This window comes from Podarcis vaucheri (assembly GCF_965113315.1).
Source record: "Podarcis vaucheri genome assembly, chromosome: 7".
In the NCBI taxonomy this organism is placed as follows: Eukaryota; Metazoa; Chordata; class Lepidosauria; order Squamata; family Lacertidae; genus Podarcis; species Podarcis vaucheri.
The window spans coordinates 30,052,646-30,067,354 of record NC_138765.1 but is presented as its reverse complement, the minus strand read 5'-3'; the positions used below and the strand labels follow the sequence as shown (position 1 = coordinate 30,067,354).

The following is a 14,709-nucleotide window of genomic DNA, read 5'->3' as shown; positions in this document are numbered from 1 at the left end:
CCCCATGCTAGCATCTCACTGCTAGGCACCATTATGTTCCCCCCACCCCTTTAAGCAGCTAATGGAAGTGGGCAGCGACACGCTCAGTGCTATGATGTCATGCAGTGAGATTTACTGGAGGAGAAGTTGCAAGGAAACTCAGGGCTTCTGTTTTGGCCAGCAGCCTCACGCTCTGTATCAGCTTCAAGTTCCATCCTGAGGAATGTGTTTTTGCTTACTTTGTGCCACTGGTCAGTCTTACAGTCTTACTGTCCGGTTAGCATATAACCTGAAACCTTCCCACATTGTTCTCCACAGAATGGTGAAGCTTCCTTGTTTGAAGTGAACATCCGCTACGTCGGAGGGCTTCTGGCTGCATATTACCTAACTGGAGAAGAGGTTTGTTCCGCATCGTTTCGTACATGGAGCGTCTGAGAGAGCTGTATTCGTACACCCACCCACCCACCCCCACCAACACCCACCCAACACACACAATTGCCCCCAGAGAACCCTAACTACCAAACCCTTCGAAGCAGTCCCCTGTGTCTCAGCAAGCTAAAAATCTGACTCCTTTATAAATATTGGAATGCTGATGATGGCTGTTAATTAAGTCTTGCATAATTACTTTGCCTGGCTCATCTGTATAGATATTTTCTCCCGTGGACAATTTTTCCTAAATAGCTCTTTGGTTTGGTACATTGGTCCCCGCTGAAATGCTGTTTGCCGTGATCTTGGCCTTGCGTTCAGAACTAGTTAATTTCCTGATGTTCGAGAGAAGAACTTTCATAGGTCCCTTGGGGTCACGTTAAATGCTGCAGTGGGGTAAGTGTCATTTTTAGTGGCGGCTGTTTTCCGCTATATCGCCGCAAAAGCAGCCATGAGTGTCAAGGCAGCTTGACAAGGCCCTCAGCTCTGTTTTCTGCCTTTCAAGGCATCCTGCACCATTCTGCGGAAGCCCCGCCAACTGCAAGCCCCCTCCTGTTTTGTAACCACCACCAAAACTCAGTCCAAAGACAGAAAGTCCCTTTAGGGTTTTCATTTATCAGATGAGTAAATACTTACCTTCAGAACTTTTAGTCAGAAGATAGAGCAGTCTTGTAAATAATAAGCCAACGAAAGTTACCAACTTACAGAAAAACAAAAGACTAGTCTGCTAAGAGGGTTCATTCCTATGCCAGCTGCAGTGGAAGAGAACCCACCCTCTTCTACAGCTGGCATGGCTACTCGCTGTCTTAGCAAGCTATTTAAAAAACAGAAAATTGGGGGGGATGGAAACCTTCTCCCTTCGTACAGCATGCTGTGTGTGTTTGAGCTTGTTGCTCCATGCAAACTGGTGTCATGCGTTAGCGTGCATCGCAGAATCTTATGCAGGGACTCTACCATCCATATGCTAGTCCTCTGTGCACTGAAGAGGGAGAGGGTGGCAATGGCAAAGAAGCTGCCTTGGGTATCTTTGGTGGGAAAGGCAGGCTATAAATTTGCTAAAATGCATAAAAATAAATAAGCTGTCTTTGAGGCAACTTATCCTCATGACTGATTTTCTCATTCTCCCTTTTGAAAACCAGCATCTTAGCACATGGAGCTGTGGCCTTGGATTTGAGAGGGCTGGTTAGAAATCCTAGCTTGCTCGTTGATTTCAGTCCTTGTACTTGCAAAAAGCACACAGACCCGCCCCCCCCCGCCCCCCGACTGATGCTATGCAAGGACAGGAAAGGCACAATAATTCACTGCCGAGGACAGGATTTTGGTACCTTGAAAATTCCAGCTTTCATTTGAGAGGGGTTCTGGCCCGTACAACCGCAAATGTAGTCTTGCAAGTGTGTGAGCAACACCTGGTGATGCGGCATAAGCCAGAGAGGGACTCCTCTGTCTGTGAGATTTCCAAGGATCAGGAGGTAGGGCTTTGGTGTCCCTCCATATTGCTAGCACAGGAATATAGGAAGGTGCCTTATACTGAGTCGGGCCACTGGTCCATCTGGCTCAGCAGTGTCTACACTGACTGGCAGCACCTCTCCAGGATTCCAGACAGTGTTCTCCCCCATCCCTACCTGGAGATGCTGGGGATTGAACCCGGGACTTATTCATCCAAGGCTGGTGCTCTACCACTAAGCTACAGCTCACCCTGTTCTTCAGAAACAGAACGAATGATGCTACCTCTCCTTTCCTGGTTCCCTGCCCCAAACCTTAATCTTCACACCTTGAAAATATGTATTTGCATACAGATCTGGGGGGAGTCATGCTGCCTATCCAAGCCCTGAGGAACTGGGCCATCCCTGATGACCCAAAGTCCCAGATCTGGGTTGGAGAGGAAGTTTGCTTTTAACTGACAGGCTTTGAATGGGCAAGGTATGAAGCTAGGGCAGGGGGAAGAGAGGGCCTTAGTGATACCCCTGCAGTGTGTCCCTCCAAAGATGTTTCTTCCCTTTTGAGTGAATGCCATCTGCTTTCCAAAGGTGATGCAGCCTCCAGCCTCAACAAAGATTAATCTACCTTGCCAAAATGAATTTTGCTGAGCGATAAAATTCCACTGCAGTACGCTTTCTCCTTGTTTTCCCGCTGCTCCCAAGTACAAGCAGAGGCTGTTCGCGTCATATATTTCTGACGGTGGGCATGGAGGGATTGCGCAAAATGCCCAAGGCAGAGGCTGGAGCATTTGGCAAGCTCCCTGTCCACAGATCTGGCTGGGGGCTTTGCATATCTGAGCAAGAGAGTTAAACCAATCCAGGGCCAAAAATGGAAGGAGTTGTGTGCAAAGGTTTTAGCATTTTGCTACTTAAAAAAAATACTAATAATCCTAGTGTGTTTTGAGCTGTGGAGCTGTTTATTTTAGTAGCTCAGCCTTTGCCAACCTGATGTCTCCTTAATGTTTTCAACTGCAACCCCCCTTGACGCCTGGTTGACGAAGGCTGCCCTAGCTCTTGCAAGAATGTAGTTTGTGGCAGTTTCCACTCTCTCTTTCATTTCTGATGAAATTCTGTGACATGCCTGGCTTAGGCACATCCAGGTCATTTTTCTTTCCACCTCTTCTCTCCATCTGGACCTGATCTTTGCCATCTAAATGAAAGGCTCCCAAATATATAGGGAAACAGTGTGGACTATATCCCCCAGAGGATTTCCTGCTGTCTTAGAACCATCAGCTGCAGCTTGGACTCACTTAGGGGGGCTTGAAGGAAAAAGCTTATGCACGATCGCCTAAGCAACTTAATAGGTTTCCTGTTGTCATGACTAATCTATTGAGCACTGGTAGTAATTTTTCCTCAAAAGAATTGGCAGGCCCAGATTGGGGAACCTTAATTTGCCAAGTTTTTTTAAAAAAAGAACCTTGGAAATGAACTAGAACAGACAGTAAACTGTTAAAAAAAGGAATGAGGAAGACTGTGGACTTGAAGTTCTAGATCCCGGTATTCATTGTGTAGTAATGAACTGTGAGAAAAAAGGCTGTGTGAAAAAAAGGAATGAGGAAGACATTAACTGTGGACTTGAAGTTCTAGATCCTGGTGTTCATTGTGTAGTAATGAACTGTGAGCAAAAAGGCTGTGTGGTGCAGGTATATTGACACTACATTAGGAGCTGTTGTGGTTGTGCTTCAAGTTTCAGACCCCTTGTGGTTTCTGTTTCCTGAAATCATTTTTGTCCCTTGGCGTGAACATCTCAGTCATGCAATGCCCATCCTGCTCCACCCACCCTTCCAGCCAAAAACAAAAAACAATGATTACACTTCTCAAAGTAGAGTGAAGGCACGCCTGCCAAGGCATTAGCATAAGAATATGTGGAGAGAAGCCATAAGCCAGCTTCTCTGAGTGAGTTGGCAGTAGATCAGGTGGCAGGATTTGAAGCTGAAACCTTTGACTTACTGGTTAGTCTTTACTCAGCTGGTTAAAGGAGCAGTGGCTTGTGGGGAGGAGGGGGGAGAGATGAGCTGTGCCACACGAGGAGATGCCACGTTTTTCATGCCAGATGTAAGGACGCATTCACATAATCCTCTTCATTTTCCATTTCCTCAGATAACACAGGGCTCGCCTGTAAATTACATGGATGATGGGGGGGGGGAATGGGGAGAATGCAAATGCGGAGTCTGATAGTGAGTAGGCATCTTATTGCAAATGAATTACTTGTGCTGAGTCCCAAGACTGCAGACGAGCAGAGGTCCTCACAGCTCTCCCGACCCCTTGTTGTTTATTTGAATGTCCACCACACATTCTTGGCCAAAGCCGTTCTTGCTAAAAATGTCCAAAGTGGATCATTTCATACGTTATTGCTTAGTATCCTAAATTGGCAACTCCTGGCTTGCTTAGGCTGCAGACCGGCAACAGGTTTAAAGGCTGCTGAAGGTGGTATGAAAGAGGCATCCTTATTGGTGGTGTTTATACCCGTTTCTTTTGTATGCTATTGCATCTGGTCAAAGAGAGCTTTGCAGGCTTACTGGGGTTTGTAGTGGGCTGAGTGTGCACCTTACAGACAACAGTGCCTCTTTCCTATCATCCTAAATGCTCTGCAAAAATGATGCCTGTCTCCAGCTGTAGAAGATCAATTTCCTGGGTGAATCTTTTCTCACCTCCTTGAGTCATTCACAGGTGACTGGTTCAGGTGCAGTCACTTCATCTCCCTTTGCATTACGGCTGCTGTTTCGGATCATGAATTCATTTGTGTCCTGGTTTGCTTTGGAGGGATTTGGGGTTGGTGTGAAGCTGCCATCCCCAACCTGATGCCCCAGCTGATGGTTCAAATAGTTCATTACATTTACAGGGGGGGGGGCAGAGATAGCCCCTGTGGCCAATGCACACAAACACATTGCATTTGATCCTGGCAGAAAAAATAAAGTCTGTGTGGATTGAAACCCCAGCCTGCCTCTCTGTGAAGTGCCTCTTACAAACTAAACATATGGAGATTTCTATTTGGAAACACAACACAATTTGCATTCCTGCACAGTTCTTATGGATTGAATGGATTGAAGTTGAATCCTGACAAGACAGAAGTACTGTTTTTGGGGGACAGGAGGCGGGCTGGTGTGGAGGACTCCCTGGTCCTGAATAGGGTAACTGTGCCCCTGAAGGACCAGGTGCGTAGCCTGGGAGTCATTTTGGACTCACAGCTGTCCATGGAGGCGCAGGTCAAATCTGTGTCCAGGGCAGCTGTCTACCAACTCCACCTGGTACGCAGGCTGAGACCCTACCTGCCCGCAGACTGTCTGGCCAGAGTGGTGCATGCTCTAGATATCTCCCGCTTGGACTACTGCAATGCGCTCTACGTGGGGCTACCTTTGAAGGTGACTCGGAAACTACAGCTAATCCAGAATGCGGCAGCTAGACTGGTGACTGGGGGCGGCCGCCGAGACCACATAACACCGGTCTTGAAAGACCTACATTGGCTCCCAGTACGTTTCCGAGCACAATTCAAAGTGCTGGTGTTGACCTTTAAAGCCCTAAACGGCTTCGGCCCAGTATACCTGAAGGAGCGTCTCCACCCCCATCGTTCTGCCCGGACACTGAGGTCCAGCGCCGAGGGCCTTCTGGCGGTTCCCTCATTACGAGAAGCGAAGCTACAGGGAACCAGGCAGAGGGCCTTTTCGGTGGTGGCGCCCGCCCTGTGGAATGCCCTCCCATTGGATGTCAAGGTGATGGACAACTACCTGACATTCAGAAGACATCTTAAGGCGGCCCTATTCAGGGAAGCTTTTAATGTATGATATTTTAGTGTTTTTTGGTTTCTGTGGAAGCCGCCCAGAGTGGCTGGGGAGGCCCAGCCAGATGGGCGGGGTACAAATAATAAATTATTATTATTATTATTATTATTATTTTCCTTATCTGCTTTCTCACGATGTCTTTCTTCTCTTTCTCTCTCTTTCAAACAGGTCTTCAAAAGCAAAGCCCTAGAACTTGGAGAGAAACTTCTGCCAGCCTTTAACACACCTACGGGCATCCCTCGGGGAGTCATAAACCTGGGCAGGCAAGGCACATATTGTTCATCTGTTGTCTTCAATAAATTCAGATGTTGCATCTGGTACGAGAGCAGGCAAGCCCAGCTAGAGGGTAGGCTAAAAGTCCAGCATCCCGTTTCCAGCGGCCAGGTACCTCTGGGAAGCTCACAGGCAGAGCACGATGGTGGTAGGCTTCCCCTAGTGCCAACATGTTGCCTGGCCAGGGAGCGGAGGCATGGCCCAGATGTTTTGGGCTACTTCTCCCATTGTCCTTGATCACTGGGCATGCTAACTGGGCCATGCCTCCGCTCCCTGGCCACACCCCTCACTGGCCCTGCTTTGCACCCCAAGTGTTTTTGTCTGGCTGGAATATGTCTTTGCTCTTCTATGTGGAGGATAGAGAGAGGAATGTGTTTGCAGAAACTAACCTGCTGTACAAAGGCAATATTTACATTATTTGCTGTGCCCACTGCTGCCTCTAGCCCCACATACCATTGGCATGTGGCCCCTGGAAGGTTGCCCAGAAAGGAATGTGGCCCTCAGGCTGGAAAAAAAAGTTCTATACCCGCGCCCTAGGCAAACCTGAACTGGCCTAAACTGAAGCATTTGCTACTTCAAATCTTTGATTGTATACGCATGAGACATATCTCCTCTCAGTTCCATCTTTTTATGTCTTGGGGCTGGGTAGAGGAAAGAAAACCCTCCCTCTCCACTTTCTCCACACCAGATCTCGATTTCAAAGCATTGCTGCCATCCCTGCAGCTCCCTCACAGTGGATAGCTCAGTTGGTAGAGCAATCCCAGGGTTGTGGGTTCAAGCCCCAGGCTGGGTGAAAGATTCCTGCACTTCAAGGGGTTGGATTAGATGACCCTCATGGTCCCTTCCAACTCCACGATTCTTATGATCCAATGAAATAGCTTTCGGGTAGAGCTCGCTCCCCACCCTGCCCTGGCCAGCATGCCCACCCTCAGATAGAGTCTGGCTTGCTTAAGGAGGCTTCCTCATTCCCTTGCACCCACATACAGCAGCTGACTGGGAGTTTCACCCTAAGGCAAGGAGAGGAACTATGCCTGGGTGTGGGGGATGGCATTTTCTAAAACGAAGAGTGGGCAGCGTCCTGCTATTCCAGTGCTGCATAGTGATGCCTAGGCTTTTAGAAGGATGGAGCCTGAACCCCACGGACAAGGGTACAGCCAGGGCACAGCCTCTGGTCAAGAGACCAACAGCTGCTGGGATCATGTGCCCCGCTCCTCCCTCCCCACAAGAACTGCATCACAATGGCCAGCTGCTCTGAGCACAGCTGCCAAAGGGCATTGGCTATTTTGGGACTGCTGATGGAACATTTCAAGAAAAGCTGGATTTTTCTTTGTTTGTTACCATGCCTCTTTATTTTTTATATGTAAAAAATGCAGCATGGTAAATATTAACGGTAAATTTATGCACAGTATATGCGAAAGGTGCCTTGAGGCTTAGGGACAACCCAATCTGAGAGTCTCCACTTTCAAAGTCAGTTTCTGTCTCTCATGGTGGCAGACAGAAACAACTTTTTGAAAATGTGATCTAATGATTGGGAGGAGAGGGGGAATAAGAAGAGAGGCAGATCAGAAGAAATAACTGATTCAGCGGCACAAACCATCTCATATTCCTGGATTGCATGCAGGGGGGGGCGGAGTTAGCCACAGCTCCTCTATTTTTTGTCTGGCAGAAGGCATCATCTTACATCAAGGCCTTTGCACACTTTTATCATAATTTTACTCCGGTCCTTCAAGTTGTAAGATATTTCTATAATTCTCCAGCCACACAAACACCTCTAGCCATGCCAAGATTTTCTTCACCTTGTGAAACTAGTCGAACCTATTGAAAAGCTCTCAGGTGTCAGGTCTGGGAAAGGTTCAGAGGCTTTGGAGAGCTGTAGCCAAGAGGGAGTTGCAGATGAACCCAGTGGCCTAACTTTGTACAGGATGTGGTTGTGGTTTTTTCCTCACATTGTGCCTGTACTGCAATGGGTTACAGTCTGGTTCAGGATGCTGTTCTCATAAAGTCCTGTCTGTTTTTTTTCTATTTCTTTTTAATCTGGCTGAATCAGCATTGAGGTGAATTTTGAAGTGCAGAAGTTCATCTCACACACACAAGTGTGTGCAGAAGTTCATCTCCCCCCCCCCACATACATACATACATACATACATACATACATAAATAAATAAATAAATAAATAAGATCTTATGCTATGTGGTGCTGCTCTTTGTCTGTGTATACCAGCACAAATACAGCACTATATAACAGCACTGCATAACAGAATGCCCAGTATATTAGGATTAGCAATGACAGCAATCCTGTGCATAAATTCCAGGAAGTAAACTTTGTTGAACTCAGTGCTGCTTACTTACGACTGCACAGGTTCAACGCTAGGCTTTCACAAAAGTTATTCAGGCAGCTGTAATGTAACCTTTAGCTTTTGATTAGAAACGCAAACAATCCTGCAATGAAGTGTTATGATTTAAATTGCTAGTGTGAAAGAGGAACCCGCATCAAAGAAAAAGAATTACCTTACCTTTGCTTGGTTATTTTCCCCATTTCTAACTTTCTCCATGCTAATTTGTCACAAACACATTTGTAAGCCTTGCTAGAGCAACGAGGGCCTGTCAATTGCCCTGTCACTCCAGTACATGGCATTGATGCTTCTGCTCTGAAGAAAGTCCCAGAGCTGTGCTTCCCCTCTGTCCCTTTCCACTAAACTCGATACCACCAGCTAGGCTTTTTGCCCCAAATGCCACATGTGTGGCCCTTGAGAAAATAATACTGCTGGTCTAGAATCCTCCAGACGTCTCACCGGCAACCTTGGCTAACACTGAACAAATGAAAATGTTTGGAGGTTTCTTGAGGCTTTACAGACTCTGAAAGAGCAGTGTTCTGCGATTGGAGGGTATGGAGGGGGCAGGGGAGCTGAATGTCTCTATGTGAGAACATAATCCCAAAGGGGTGAGAGAAAAGGGCATGGTGGTGACGATTATCAAAGACGTCTGACTGGGACGGAAGGAAGAAATCTGCACAGACCCTCCCCCTGTTAAGCAAGAAGAAGCAAAAGGCCATACAGGTTTTCTGTCCTCTCTCCAAACCCCCTTTCAGTTTTTTGCAACTTGAAGCAATTTTCTGTAACTTGTGTCTGTGGAGAAGTAAAGTCCCACTGAGTTCAGGGGGGCTTATTTCCAGGTACGTGAGTTTAGCATTATTGCAGCCCCTGGCACGTATCTTATGCCTGTTGCTAGAGGCAAACAGACCTGGATTTATGACCCAACAAGTTTCTTATAACTTGACCCTATTAATCTTGCTTTAGTGACAGCGGTACAGAGGATGAATTGCTAGGCAACCACCATCCGAAATGCTTAAAAAATAACAAAAATGTTGAACCCAACGTTTGTGTGTTTAATGAATTTTTATTTTTCTCAAGTATGTATAGTAACTAGGCAGCGTACATAAAGCAAAATTAAAAGATGCAGGCCTTGCCCTCAAGCTTGCAGTCATGAGCTGCACACACACATAAGGACATAAGAAGAGCCTGCTAGATCAAGCCAAAGGCCTACCTCAGTCCAGCATCCTGTTCTCACAGTGGCCAACTAGGTGCCTCCATGGGAAGCCCACAAGCAGGCCAATGGGATTCCTGGGAAGCCCATGCGCAGAGGATGAAAGCAACAGATCTTCCCCATTTTTTTGCCTCCCAGCAACTGGTATTCAGAGGCAGCTGCCTCTGAACATAGACGTCTCCTTCAGCTAATAGATGTTGAAAGACCCATCCTTTGTGAATCTGTCTAATTTCATAATGCCTTTTGAAGGTAGTTTGGGTTCAATTTCTGTTGGAGGTGTAACTGTCCATGGAAAATATCTTGCCACACACCCATCCTTTTATCTAGATCCACAAGACAGATCCACGCTCTACATTTAAAGCACACTCAATGCACATTTAAAGCACATGACTTTCCCCAGAGAATCCTGGGAACTGTAGTTGGTTAAGAGTGCTGGTAATTGTAGCTGTGTGAGGGGGGAACTGCAGTTCCCAGGATTGGGGGGCAGGTTATGTGCTTTAAATGTGAGTTGCGTATGCTTTCAATGTATGGTGTGGACCTGTCTGCAGTTGACATCTCGCCAAGAGAGCATTTGTCTATAAAACCTTGAACCAGTGATCCTAGTGCCTGCTGCACAAGCCTTTCAGCGCCATCTGCTGTCTCCCCCCAGTTGGAGCAATATTAACTCCTCCTTTTTTTAATTAAACAAACAAACAAAACCAAGAGAAGGGAGCATTGCGCAGCAATCTGCCACCCATGATCATGCTATTCAAGAGATTGCAAAATCAGGCCTGCATCTCTCCTGAAATGAAAACTACTGAAACTCTCCCAAGCCAGCAGCTGCAGAGGCTATTTTCAGATCAAACCCTGAAAGATATGGGTCGCAGTGCAGGAGGCAGAGATGATTAAAAAGGAAAAGAAAGACTGTAATCAAGAATGTTGTGTTATGAGATTGAAGCAGATAAGTGAGAAAGTTTCTGCCTTTGGTGAGCAAGTTCTTAACACTGTAGTGGCTCTCTACAGTGTTCTCAAGGACTGGGGCTGCATGTGTCATTTTTGGTTTAAGACCAGAAGCAGCACTTTTGTTGCTTCAGGCTTTGGGTTTTGTGCTCTGGATTATCCCAGTCACCTATGACCAGTGCTGCCAATGGTGTTGTTTGCACTCTGCGTGAATGTGGGGAAATGTACACTGTTCTCAGGCTTGCACAGCCTGTGACATTCAGGCCAAATACAGCTTGCTAACCTTGTCCGAGAACTCACTCACTAGTACAGTCTTATCCAACTCCCAAAATGCTGGATTGTATTCTAAAATATTGGGGGCGGGGAGCAGTTTGCAAAAGACTGCCTTGGAGCCTTGAGAGCCAAAATAATCAAAGGAATGGAGAAACTCCTTTATGAAGAAAGGCTATAACATTTGGGGCTTTTTAGTTTAGAGAATGTGCGAGTAAGAGGAAGATGTGATAGAGGTGTGTAAAATTAAGAATAGTGTGGGGAAAATGGATGGAGAACAAGTTTTCTCCCTCTCTCTTAAGAGTGGAATGAGATTCAGAGCAGACATAGGGCTTATCCACACTTACCTTTCCCCCTGCTTTTTCCAGGCAAAAGTCTGTGCTTTAAAACGCCATGTCCGAGCACCGCTTTTTTCTTTTTTTGCTCCATAAATTTTCCTGCGGAAACCCACTCTTTAAAACTGCATCTATTCAGGCTATTTGTATTGTCCATGGATTGCCACTTGCTCTGATTCAGGGTGCTCAGACCACATCTGCAAAGTGCAGAGGAAAGGTAAGTCTGGATAAACCCAAAAGAAAGTACTTCTTCAAGCAGCCCGTAGTTAAACTCTGGAATTTGCTCTCAGACGAAGTAGTGATGGCCACCAACTTGAATGGCTTTAAAAGAGCATTAGACTAATTAATAATCAGTGGCTAGTAGCCATGATGGCTATGTTTTGCCTCCACCGCTGGATCTTCTGCATGGCAGTTCCTGGGAATCACAAGTAGGGAGAGTGCTGTTATGCACAGGTCCTGATATCTGGTTTGCCACTGTGAGAGCAGTATGCTGAACTAAACCAGCCATTGCCCAGCAGCATGCTAGACTAGATCAGCAGGCTCTTATTTTCTTATGAGAACTTCCTGTTTTTGCTGCCTGCAAAAACGCAGGCTGTAGCCCACCAATATTATTTCTCTCTAGTGGGCTGAGTGTGTTTTATTTTATATACTATGGTTATGGCTTAATATCCCACATTTTGATCTGATGAAAGGCAGCAGTAAAATCCACAATACAAATTAATGGCAATAACCAAGAAGCCACAAACATATAAATTTTAATTGAGCAGCAAAAAGATCAGGGAAAGATAACCATAGTATAGTTGTTTGAAGGTGAAAAATGAATAAAAGCCTATTTAAGAAAAGCAGAACTTCTGGGATAAGGTGAAAAGACTTGATTTAAAAAATAATAATCGTTGCATTTGCTCCATCTCAGACACTGAAGGGCACGCTCCAGTGCTTTCAGTTTACTTGTATGGAACAAGAAAATGGATCTTACCAGCCACATCTGATAAGTCATTATCTATATCCAGGGTGTGTCCTGGGGGCCGCATTTCCTTCTGTTCAACCTGCCGAGGGCCACTTGCCATTGGTGGGTGGCATTCAAGGCAAAGTGGGAAGTGTAACTAATGTGCAAATTGCATTCTGTACAGCAGCCTAGTTTCTTCACATTTACCCACTCCTCTCTATCTGCCCTCCAGGCAGGCAAGAGTCATTTTCTGAGTTCACAAAGACACATTCCAGCCAGGCAAATAGACTTTGAGGAGCGCAAAAAGCAAGGCCAATGGGAGTGTGATTGGGGAGGATGTGTAGCCTGGGAGACTGCAGAGGCCCAGAGAGAGGGGTCTGGAGGGCTGCCTATGGCGCTTGGGCCTGAGGTATTCCACCCCTACATCTAGGTTCACGGTTTTCGAACAGCTGCAAGGAGTCCTTTCCACATCTGTTCCACGTACATTGGAAGCTTCCTTCTGGCAGTGACCATGTTGACCTTTATTGTTTACTCTGACTGGCAGTGGTTCCTTAGGAGCTTAGACAGAGGCATTTCCCCATCACCTGCTACCTGGGGGGTTCTTTTTAACTGGAGATGAGCTTGGGGTCTTTAGCATGCAAAGCATGTTCTCTGCAGTTGAGCTGTGGCCCTTTCTCGGTGGATTTGCCTGCTGAGAAACTCCTGCACACTTGTCAGTCCTTGCAGATGGTTCTGGGACAAACAGTCAGTGACTCAGGCCTGATGAAGGCTGTAAGGGAGGGCTGTGGCCCTCCAGATGTTGCTAGACTACAACTCCCATCACATCTGGGCATGGGCCGTGCTGGCTGAGGTTGATGGGAGTTGTAGTAGAGCAGCAGATTCCCCGTCTCTGCTGTGCGGCATGGCTGTTCTCTGGGTAGTGCACTTCAGAATACATTGAACACACTTGGGGGGGGCACTGTAGAAGTGGAGGATTGGTAGTGATGGGGGCCACCGACCCTTTTATTTGAGGGACCCCGTTAAACCTCTGAGGAATCCTAACATTACCAGTAACACTGTTTGAAAGCCACTGACCTACAGATAGACCTTGCAGTGAATAGACTGTAACAGCTTTGCAGCGGGGCTGGCTCTGGGAGTCTGCTTTCTGTGCTTAGCAATTTAATGCTTTCTTTTCTGCCCCCTGCAGTGGGATGAGCTGGAGCTGGGGATGGGCATCCGCAGGAAGCAGCATTTTAGCAGAATTTGGCAGCCTCCACTTAGAATTTGTGCACCTCTCGGAGCTGTCCGGAAATCCTGTTTATACTGAAAAGGCAAGTACATTCCTTACACATTCACGGGTACGTTCCTCCTCCCTAGATGTAATTGTAGCTTGTGATGATAATGGTGATGATAATAATTCATTTATACTCCATCTGGCTGAGGAGCTCCTGAGGAGCAGGAACCTCTTGCTGCTACACAAACCTGCCCATTGCCTCTTTGGTGACTCAGACTCAAGCTTGCAGCTGCCTGGCTCTGGATGGAACTCCAGGAGCAACTTACTGTCAGCACTCTCCCTCCAGCCCCAGAGCCAAGACGCAGGGAGTCATCAGGGTTAAGCGTCTTGGCTAATTCTAGCAATTGTACTGGGGCACCTTTTTGACTGTCTGTCAGTAAAATAAGGCACTCCTGAATGTGCTGTCCTGACCGACGTAATGAGGACACTGTGGATGGAAAGTCTGAGAAGCCCTTAGAAGCCCCAGTTTGGGAAAGCAGAGTTTTTTAAAGAAAAAATCCTGATTCTTTTATGGTTCTTTCTAAAAGCAGCTGTGTTGCTGTTGGCCATGTCCAAAGGAGGGGTGCGTGCTTAAGCCCAAGTACTGCCCCCGCCGCAGCTTCTTAGGCCTGCCAAAGTATCTGTTGATGAGAGAGATGTGTTAATACTAAGACAGGTTTATGCCCCCCTCTAAGGGCACACTATATTTTGTGATTATGCAGTTTCCTCCTTCAGCAGCTCAAGGAGTTCCTCTGGAGCCTCTTTCAGACAATAATTGTATTAGTGTTGGTTTTTTACCTCAAGGTTTTATTCCGTGCTCTTGTTCATTGTGTGAGAGAGAACGAAGAACTAGATGTGCTGCTGGGAACCTTCCTTTGCTCCCTTGCTTCCTTCCAGCTCAGCATCCTTGGAATAGCTCACTCTGAAGGAGACAAACTGCTCCAATTAGAATCGGAGCCCACCCCTCGAGTCCAGCAGGAATAGATCAGCCCAGAGTTCCACCCTGGGAGAAACCGCTCTGATAAGTTCTCCCTGCTGTTTCAGCAAGACACCTTGCGAACAATCAGCCCGTTCCCAGAATGGATAATAGGAAGGCAAGATGCAAAAGGGCAGGGGCAGCAGAGAAGCAAGAGACACAAGAGTAGCAGGAGATGAATGTGAAACAGGGAAGCCACGGAATTGGAATGGAGAAGATAAGGCCTGAACAGAGCAGGGCCCATTGCATAAGAGTGATGAAGTTCACTGAAGGACGGAGTGAATGAGAAATGGCATGAGCCGAGAAGAAGATCAGAGAAAGGAAGCCTAGTAGGGTGGGAAAGGCAAAATCGGAAAGGAAGAGTAGAAACACCCTGGTGAGAGGGTAAGGGCCACTGCCTTAGCCATGGTGTGTTCAGTGTAGGTGTAATATTTAAAACAGAACAATGCAACCCATGGTTTGCAAACTCAGCTTTAAACCTGGATAGCTCAGTTGGTTAGAGTGTGTTGCTGAT

General features: G+C 46.8%; 1 protein-coding gene across 1 annotated transcript in view; it reads left to right on the top strand.

The window, feature by feature from the left end:
* Nucleotides 1-14,709, top strand: part of MAN1C1 (mannosidase alpha class 1C member 1) — a 129,375-nt gene that overhangs the window by 100,417 nt on the left and 14,249 nt on the right. The window contains exons 4-6 of the mRNA XM_082231641.1: nucleotides 298-378; nucleotides 5,831-5,925; nucleotides 13,154-13,277. Of these exons, the coding sequence (XP_082087767.1) occupies nucleotides 298-378; nucleotides 5,831-5,925; nucleotides 13,154-13,277 (300 nt within the window). The remainder of the gene's footprint in view (nucleotides 1-297; nucleotides 379-5,830; nucleotides 5,926-13,153; nucleotides 13,278-14,709) is intronic.